Raw genomic sequence first — 10,029 nt, 5'->3', positions numbered from 1 at the left:
TGTCATTGTCTCCGATTACGCCTAGATGGGACCGGCTTGTTTCGGAGAAACAAGCTCAGGGCTCCCACTATTTCAACATAATGGTGAGTTTTATTTTATGCTGTTTGTACATTTTATTTGATCATATTTACTCCCCCCACACTTTAAAGGCCGATCCGTGAAAATATTGTCTGACATATAACCGGCCCGTGGCGCAAAAAAGGTTGGGGACCGCTGACCTAAAGAATAACCATGAAAAATGTGCAAGGTAAAGCAAGTTTAGAAAGAGCGGGAGAAGGTTGCAAAAAAAAGCAGAAGATAACAGAGTAATTCGTTTTAAATGTGGAGGCTACTGTAGCGCTACCTCCGCCTCATCTGTGGTCATCTGATGCATATATATTGCTGCTCTACTATTTATTTTTCTCATTTGTGACAGTTCTGTAAATATCACTGCAAAATAAAGATGAAAAAAGTAAGCAATTATATGGTTTTGTCATATTTATCAGATATGAACCAAAAACTTACTCAACTGCTGCATAGATCTGTTGTTATCATTATTGTGATATAAAATAGTCCATATTGTGATATATGATTTTTTTTCCATATCACCCAGGACTATAAGCCGTGTAAATGAGACATTGTTGAAGTTTGCCTGCTGTTCCAATAAAAAGTCATTTTCTGTTCTTAATTACAATTTTTTATTTCACTGTTTAAAATTGTCCAACATGATTGTTTACTGCAAGAAAAGCTGCATATTATTGAGCTTTTAGGTTTTTGGGTAAATGATCTTGATGAGCCAGAGCAAATCTCAGACCTCATCCAGTTGGAACAACGATATGAAAGCATTAGAGCACAGACTGCGATTCAGGCATTCTGATCCAACATGGATGTTTGACCTCAGAAATGAATAACTTGAAAAATGGTAAATTATTCTCATGAAAGGTCCTACTTCTTAAGGAAAGCATTTCTAGAAGACGTTTTATGACTTTATAAGCTTGTATAACAGCAAAGCGGAGCCAGATATTATTTCCCTTAAGTTCAGACATGTGTGAAGGGAGATTAATGAGTCCTTTAGCCTGAAGGATAAAACCCATTTTTTATTCATGGACAGAGAGGTTAAAGATAAGCCATATAAAAAGCAGTCACTTGAAACTATGTGAGCAGGAAATGCTTCAGTGAAACACTTTCCTCAATGTGGGTCAATGACAAAACTCTCTGTGCTTCATGCTGGACCAGCTGTCAACACAGAGACTACATGCATCCCAACAATACGTCCACGGGTCCAAGTTGAGGTCATTCCTCACCATCTAAAGTGCTTCTGCGGCCGTCTGCTCCAATCACCACATCAAAGTCGAACTCGGAGACCGGATGATTGGATGGCCGGAGTTCTGCTCGCCACCCAGGACCTAAAGAAACAGATCAAACATGGATGTTTCATTAAAATTAGATGAACTGGACATCAATAAGAAAAAAATAAAGCAAACTTGTCAGTTGTGTTCTCTGGATCATTTATATGTGAATTATTTTGGAAAACAGAGGAGTCTATCAATAGCTTTTTTTTCTCCCCACTGTGCAGGAACATATGTGTTCATTTCAACATACGTGACATGATGGAAGCATTCCTTTCATAGCAGAGATATGCTAGCACGTGTCATAGTGTCCCTGCTAGTCATGACCCTTTCAAACAGGTTTAACATTGTTTACACACACTTGCACCCCTACCCCCCCCTCCCCAAAACATTTAGAACTTAGGTGGAGACAAAACTAATGTCCTAAACTTAGTTATGAGGATTGAAGCTACTTAATATAAAAGTTTGAGTAAAAATGTGGATAATTCCTGCTTATTTCTGTTTATTTGTATAATGGGAGCATAGCTGCTTCTAGACAGGGGCCAGCGGGGCCAGTGCCCCTGTAGAACTGGTCCTAACCCCTTTTATTGCCCCTGTACTGTAGACATAATTGTCAAGAATTTTAGTTGCTGCACAGCTCATTAGACAATGGTTGGGTAAAAACCTTAGGAAATATGGATATTACTGTTAATTACATACACACCCAATGCTTACCACAAGCATGAATTCCTAACAGAATTAACCAACAAATCCCTAACAGCATAAACACATTAACTACACTAATCTAATTCCTATACACATTAGCACAGCTTTACTAAAATTACTGCACTTTTCTGCACTAATTCGTTTAAAGTGGCCCACTTTTCCATTCACCATAATACTGCACTATATCCAAAAAGAAAACCATACATATTTTACACAAAACCCAGAGCTTATTATGAACTAAACTAGTTTTATATGATGCTATGCGTTAGTACGGAGATTGGAACTGATTGGCCACTTGGACAAACGTAACTTTTTTAATTTATTTACAAGCTTACATTAAGAAGGATTAAAATATTAGGGTGTTGTTCTGTTAGCTTTAGCTGTATTGAGATGGGATCAGTTTTCCTCTCCTCAGTCAGGGTCTCCAGGGCCGTTAGTGGCTCTGTAATCTTTATGCTGTCATCACAGTTTCATCAGAGCGTAAGCTGGAAGCAAAACAAACTGACAACTGGAGGCAGCCGATACAAAGTAGTATTGTTGCACCGATATAGATACCAGTATTGGGCAGAGCCCCAATCCAGCATCGGTAAATACCAACAAATAGGGCACCCATACCATTTTGAGAGCCAAAAATGTATTCAACTATTGTCCCTCATTCCAGGTAGGCAATACAAAGTTCTACTGGATTCACTTTGTTTTAGTCTTTTTCCTGCTTCACAAAGGCAGGCAGCAGCTTGACATGAAGCCATGATGGCAATGGGCTCTATGCACAGCTCCACTACTTCCTGAATTTAAAGCAGCTCCTTTGTTTCCCGTCTTTCATGATTGGATGCACTGATTAATCCAGGTGTGTATGACCTAAGTAACTGGCCAGACACACCTGGATTAATCAGTTCGTCCAGTAATGAAAGACAGGAAACAAAGGAGCTGCTTTAAATTCAGGAAGTAGTGGAGCTGTGCATAGAGCCCATTATTTTACATCCAAGTAGTATGCAGTTCTTAATATATACACACACCGGCCAATATTGCACATCCAGGTATTGGGGCAAAAAAATGGCATTGGTGCAACACTACAAAGTAGTACGAATATGGACAATTTGATATTTTATCCCATATCTGCTGCCAATGCCAGAAAAAGAATATAAAGACAGCAGCTGAGGTTGAAAGGAAATGAAACAAGGGGACTAGCCCACACTTTATTTTCATGGCCTATGCACAGATGGGTAGAACTTAGATCTTTTGGAGTGCTGGGCCGCTCCTAAAGACCTTCTTTGACATGGTTTTGGCATCAGCTATTTTATATGAAACTGTCTGTTGGAGCAGTGGCTTATCTGTAGCTGAGAGAAAGCGGCTGGATCAGCTGATCAGTAAGGCCAGCTCTGTGATTGGATGCCCTCTGGACTCAGTGCAAGAGGTTGGAAACAAAAGGATCCTAACTAAATTAACATCTCTGTTGCATAATGTCTCCCAGCCCATGCATGAAGCTGTTGCAGAACTGGAGAGCTCCTTCAGTGACAGACTGCTGCACCTAAATGCACCAGGGAGCGTTATCACAGATCCTTCCTACCAGCCTCTATAACTACCATTGCTCCCAACAACCTCAATAAGTTGTTACATTCATGCTGATTTTTGCACAGATTCTACCTTAGTCAGTTAATTAACATGCTGCTGTCATTTTGCACATCTCTGATGTTGCTGCTTTTTTCAAATATCCATTACTGTAAAAATGTCCATAGCTGTATAATGGTTATTTATTCTCCAGGTGAACAGTTTTATATTGTTAAAACACTTTACAGTACAGTGTTTTATTGTTTATCTTTTAACTGTTCACTATTATGTTATTCTTATACATTTTTCTAAGGTTCACATTTGTGTGACAATTTTTTCTATAATCTTTTTGCTGCTGTGAACACCAGAATCTCCCCATTGTGGGCCAATAAACTGATTTATTTTTTTCTATTCTATCTTTGGATCTCCCTGTTTTCTAATTACCGGACATGCTTTGTTTTTTAATCAGCTAGCCGTAGCTGTCAGGCAGCTAAACCAGAGCTAATCCGCTCGGATCGTCTTTCCACCGATTACCTGTGTACAGGTCGACCAATCGGGTTCCATCCAGTAAAATTACATATTTTTAATAACTGTCCCATATACTGTATATAAGTAATTATTTTAATGTTTTCTTCTATTACTCTGTGCCCTCTATAAAATAAAACAAATTAAAAAAACTACCCTGCCCTCTGGTAAAACTGGTCTAGAACCAACACAGAGTGGGCAGATCCAACTTCTCTGACTCACCATCTTCATTTTGCTGCTCTGGAGGCTCCAGCAGTTGAACAAACTCCACGTTGACATGAATCTCCACTCCCAGGATGAGGCTGACTTTCAGCAGCATCAGCTGCAGCTGGCGAATACCTGGCGGGGTAGAAACAGCTCTGAGAGAAGGCCTCGTTTAGCTCCGTAACAATCACCAGCCTCAATGTGTTTCATTTATAGTGATTGGCTCACACAAAGAAGTGCAAAATTCTTACGTGGAATAAAACCTAGTTTACATTTTATGAATACAATCTGCAAAATGTGGAGTGTATTTTTATTTAGCCATCTTAAAACTAATAGTTAACATTAACCCCAGTCCTAAAAAGAGCCTTCAGAAGTTTGCCGTTGTAATTAATTCAGCTGTTCTGTGAGGGTCTCACAGAGAACATTAAAGAAAAAACATCAAGTCAAAAACAAACGCAGCAGACAGGAGAAAGAGTTAATCAGAAACAGGGTCAGATTATATCTGAATGCAAATTTGAGCAGCCGTCATTAAAGTAGCAACTCTGAAGGAGTTAACTCGGAGGAACAGCTTAGGTGGAAGAGTCTGTTGATGACCAGCTGTTTGATGTGCAGGAAACACACATCTGACATTTATCTAACAGCGCAAGAAGGAATCCATTAATAAAAGAAGCTTTTATTTTAGGTCGATGTTCTGAGGAGGATCCTGCACAAAGCTTTCAGCCTGCATGCAGGTGCTGTGTGGTGGAAAACTGACACTGTACAATTCTCTTGGGGAAACACTGCGGTGGCAGCATCATGCTGTGGGGATACCTTTATTCAACAGAGACAGGAAAGCCTGTAAACCAAGGGTCCAGGCCAAGGTCCCCCAAACTGATGGCGAGATGGAGCGGGGACCCCCTAATTATATATATATTGTATGAAAGTGTTCTATCAAACTGGTCCTACAGTCACTCTATTAAAGATGGAGTCATGTAAAGTAATTTCTCTCTGGGATTATTAAAGTATTTCTGATTCTGATTCCTGGTTGATGGGACAGGTGTTGTGAATGAAACGGTGTCCAGCTTGAAAGAGCTCCTGTGTGTCTCTGAATGTGAGCATTGATGATGAAAGACATCTTCTGCTTTCATTTATCCATTTACTACAGTGTGTTAAATTCATGTTAATATGGATTTAAAGACATTTAATTAGTGGAAAAAAACTGCAAGGGGGAATATAAACAAAAAATTTTATCAACCAAAACTTCTGTGACCCCCATGCAGTACCACCGTGGGCCCCTAGGGGCATTTGTAGGATGGGTGGAGCTGAAAGCAGTGTTGTCCTCCTTTAGGACGGGAGCTCAAGCCTGCTGATTTAAACCCTTTCATCATAGCTGTGGCTCCTTCAAAAATAACTATTGTAGCTTAAAATCTGTTATAAAATATCCGACCTAGAAGGTAAGATAAAAGACAAAACAAACACCTAAGAGAACCGAGAGGGAAACTTGATTAAATGTGTCTGGAAGCACATTTCCTTTGTGATGTCAAACTCACACCAAGTAGAGCAGACTTTAGCAGCAAAGGTGAGCGGAACAAATCAAAGCATAGGAAAAAAAAAATTCCATTACTATATTGTTGATTACATATATCTCATGTGGAAACCTGTATTGATGGCCCTAAAGTACAAAAACAGCAGAGAGAACGCTCACTGATATGGTCGATGGCACCGGCGCAGAACTTCCCATAGAACTTCTTGGCCCCCAGCGCCCTGAGGTCGTGGATGGTGTAGGGCCAGAGGTGGAGCACGTTGTTTCTGGAGAAGGTGTCCCTCTTCTCGATCACCACCACTTTGCAGCCCAGCAGAGCCAACTCGATGGCCGTCCGCAGACCGCAGGGCCCGCTGCCGATGATCAGACACTGGAAGGAATGGAAGACGTGAAATCAGAGAGAATCTGCGAGGTAGAATGTTCTGTTGTCAGAAGAGGCTGTAGATATAAACACTTCCTATTTATATCCACAGGTTAAAATGCAGCCTTTGCTGCAGTTTTAACCTTACATTTTAAAATTTAAACCTTTGAATATCAACTGAAAAAGTGCACCAGAGCTGTACCTCACCAGTGTTCATAGTCATGCTTAGAAAATAAATAAATTTCCATGGATGTGCCAAAAACTTTTTTCAGCTGAATTAAAACAATAATAAAATAATATATTTTGGACCAAAATATTTAAAAGTTGGCACCCAGCTTCAGTCAGTCCAGCTAAAAAGCAGCATATCTGGGTGTAGTGATGGACTCAGACCTGAACCTTCAGAGGCTCATAAAGACAGGAACTAAGTCGACCTTCTATCACCTGAAGAACATCTCCAGGATTAAAGGACTAATGCTGAAAATCTTATTTCTGCTTCGTTCCTCTTTAATAGAACAGCTCTGCCTACAAAGTGCATCAGACAGGATGTAACTTTAAAAAGATTAGCAGTTATTTTAACTTTTGATCATGCTTATAGCAGTTTCACCCATGAAATTCACTTAATTTTATTTCATTACTTCTTACAGACTTGTTTATGCAAATTACACAACAAACTAAAACTGCCTTAAAATTCAATGACCCTCCAGAACTTAAAGGTTCCATATTATTCTACATTTGAAAATAAAATATTATGCACAATTATGTCCCCAGAGCATATTTTTGTCATTTCTCTCAGGTTGAGCAGACAGTATGTCTGCTCCTCCTTATCAGCACTCCTCTGGTAAACCTGTTTTAGCTTCCCGCACACTGTCCTCCCGAAGGCCGCGCCCCCCCCCCAAACACGCTACCATGACAACCAGTCAGAGGAGGAATAACACATATAATGAAGGCTGTAGCTTGACCAATGGGCTGCTACTGACCACTCTGGATACCTTTTTCCATTCTTATGACATCATAAGGGAATGATTTTCAAACAGAGTATTTTCAACACGTATTACCCAAAAGGTGGAGAAAAGCAATGAGGATAAACTTCATATACAGGCTGCAGGACACATTCAACTGTTACAAAATGCTTATAATGTGAATTCTGCATAACCTGGACCTCTTATTTAAAAATATGTATATTAAAATGGTAAAATATTCAAAGGAATTAGAGAAAACTGTTTTATTGTTTTAATTCCTATTTTGTGGTGTTTTCTGGATATATTTGAGTTCTTAGGTATTTCTTTTTTGCCATCAGTGTGAGGATAAACCTCTGGATTTGCATTTCAAACTGCTGGAAATCAAGAAATCTAGAATGTAAATCTGCAGGAACTTTGGCTGTAAAGAACAAATCTAAACTTGCAAAACAGATTGACAGAAAATGTTATCTCTTTCTCTAGTATCTCTTCCTATAATCTCTTTATATCTTCATTGGCTTCCTGTTAAATCCAGAATATAATTTAAAATCCTCCTTCTCACATATTACGCCTCATATGGCCAAGCTCCATCTTATATGAGAGATCTGATTGTTCCTTATGTTCCTAACAGAGCACTTCGCTCTCAATCTGCAGGTTTACTAGTGGTTCCTAGAATTTCTAAAAGTAGAATGGGAGGCAGATCTTTTAGTTATCAGGCTCCTCTCCTGTGGAACCAACTACCAGTTCTGCTGCTATAGGCTTAGACTGCTGGAGGACATAGGGACCCCTTTTTCATTATTCTATCTCTATTCTCCCACTCTTCAGAATCTGTTAGTTCAATCTCTAACTTTATGCTCTCTGCTTTTTCCTCATAGTAGCTTCGCCTCGTCTGTTCCTGTTTGACTGTGACACCATCCTGGAGTTTTTACAGTGTAGTCCTGTTTCTCTGACTGTGACTAACTGGATGTCCTCTCTTCATCCTCTGGCATGGAAGCTGGCTCGGAGCTCGTCTGCCTGGCTTTGTATTTCTGGGACAGGCAGCCTTTTACAGTTTTTTGTATCTCTGAAACTCCTTCTGTCTCCTTGAACCCCAGTGGGCCTCAGCAGATGGCCGCTCACACTGAGCCTCGTTCTGCTGGAGGTTTCCTCCTTTTAAAAGGGAGTTTTTCCTCTCCACTGTCACTACATGGATGCTTAGTGTGGGGGATAGCATTTAAGTCAATGACTTGATGCAATTAACTGGTTTTTCTTAGATAGAAAACTTTGAGTCAATCTGACTGTATGATCTGGTTGAATTATCTCTGTAAAGCGCCTTCAGATGACATGTGTTGTGAATTGGCGCTATATAAATAAACTGAATTGAATTATTATTTCACTCAGCAGAGTTAGTACACCTTTTCCTTAGTGCACAATGATTTAACCTTTTTCTAGTTAACAGTTTTAACTGTTAACTGTTTTTTCCCAAACAGCAATAAAGACATAACGAGTGTCACACTGTGTTTAATAAAGTGTAACAAAAAGACGCATTATGTTGAGAAAAAAAGGCTTATTTTGTGATTTCCAGTGAAAAATGAACATCTTATTTTCAGTCCTAAGAAAGTTTATTTTAGATTGCAAAGTTTCCGTTTTTTGTGAGGCATTATTGATGCACATGAAGCCTGCAGCACTTTAAACACCCAAATATGGAGACAACCATGTCGCAGGAAATAAAGAAAAAAAGCGGTTCCTTCGTTTGGGTTTAGGATTTTGTTACAGAGAACATCCGCCTTGCTGCGAGTCCACCATCTTCCTCCAGATAGCCATATCTCCATAAAAAATGTCTGGAATAATAGCTGAGCTGTTATTTTTGGCTGGCCCTCTCGGCCCAACCCTTTGCCTTAATCTGCGCTCTGCAAGATTCTGGGCTATCCCCCCCCCCCCCCCCCTCCTGTCGCCTCTTATCTTTTCCTTGAGATATGAAGTTTTTCCAACACAGTGCAGTAAGTGCTCACTAAAACGTACATACGTGGTCAGACAAGAATGCAGGACATGATTTACCCAGAGATTTTGTTCTTTTAGCCTTATTATAAGTTATTTATCAGAGTTAAATTTACTATATTTCATTGCTTGTTTTCTACCATAAACTTTTTTGTTGTTGTTGCAGTTCCTGTTGCTTGCAGCCAGTCTACCTGCATACACTGAGCCTGCAGAACCTGATGCCAAGCTGTTGATGCTGTTCATTCTTTGCGTCAGGTGTGTTTGATCAGGGAAACATCTAAAACTTGCAGGAAGCTGTGACCCAAGGGTAAAAAGAACCAGAAACACTGCTGAAATAAACTGGGTTTTTTTTTAACTTCTCTACTAATGAGTTATTTGAATATAGAAATCCGGATCAATGATGCTCTGAATTAATCAAAGGTTAAAAAAGCTTGAAGCTGGTGCTATCTGCCAGAGCTTCATATGCTTTGCTTTGGTTGTGGTACCCATTGGAAGGCATATTTTTACTCTTTGTTTTTGTCGGTTCTAGTTGCTTTTAAACAGGTGGTTCTGGTTTCTCTAATTCTTTTATGATTGTAGTTGCTCTGGTTCTGGTGGTTCTGGTTGCTCTAGTTTATCTGGTTGTTACTAGTTCTAGTTTTTTTGGGTCTTAATAGTTCTAGTTTATCTGGTTCTAACTGGCTCTGGTTGCTCGTGGCTCTGGTTGCTCTGGTTCTTACTAGTTCTAGTTTATCTGGTTCTTACTAGTTCAGGTTGCTTTGGTTCTTCCTAGTTCTGGTTGCTCTGGTTCTTACTAGTTCTAGTTTATCTGGTTCTTACTAGTTCAGGTTGCTTTGGTTCTTCCTAGTTCTGGTTGCTCTGGTTCTTACTAGTTCTAGTTTATCTGGTTCTTACTAGTTCAGG

At 39.7% G+C, this 10,029-nt stretch overlaps 1 protein-coding gene across 1 annotated transcript in view; it reads right to left on the bottom strand.

Moving 5' to 3' along the window:
* Window positions 1-10,029, bottom strand: part of LOC107101150 (protein-methionine sulfoxide oxidase mical2b-like) — an 80,856-nt gene that overhangs the window by 70,127 nt on the left and 700 nt on the right. Inside the window, exons 2-4 of the mRNA XM_015399940.1 lie at window positions 5,995-6,202; window positions 4,329-4,445; window positions 1,284-1,385 (exon numbers count right to left, since the gene is read on the bottom strand). Of these exons, the coding sequence (XP_015255426.1) occupies window positions 1,284-1,385; window positions 4,329-4,445; window positions 5,995-6,202 (427 nt within the window). The remainder of the gene's footprint in view (window positions 1-1,283; window positions 1,386-4,328; window positions 4,446-5,994; window positions 6,203-10,029) is intronic.

This window comes from Cyprinodon variegatus, unplaced genomic scaffold, assembly GCF_000732505.1.
Source record: "Cyprinodon variegatus isolate N-32 unplaced genomic scaffold, C_variegatus-1.0 Scaffold1059, whole genome shotgun sequence".
Lineage (NCBI taxonomy): Eukaryota > Metazoa > Chordata > Actinopteri > Cyprinodontiformes > Cyprinodontidae > Cyprinodon > Cyprinodon variegatus.
This window is presented reverse-complemented; position numbering and strand designations above follow the sequence as displayed.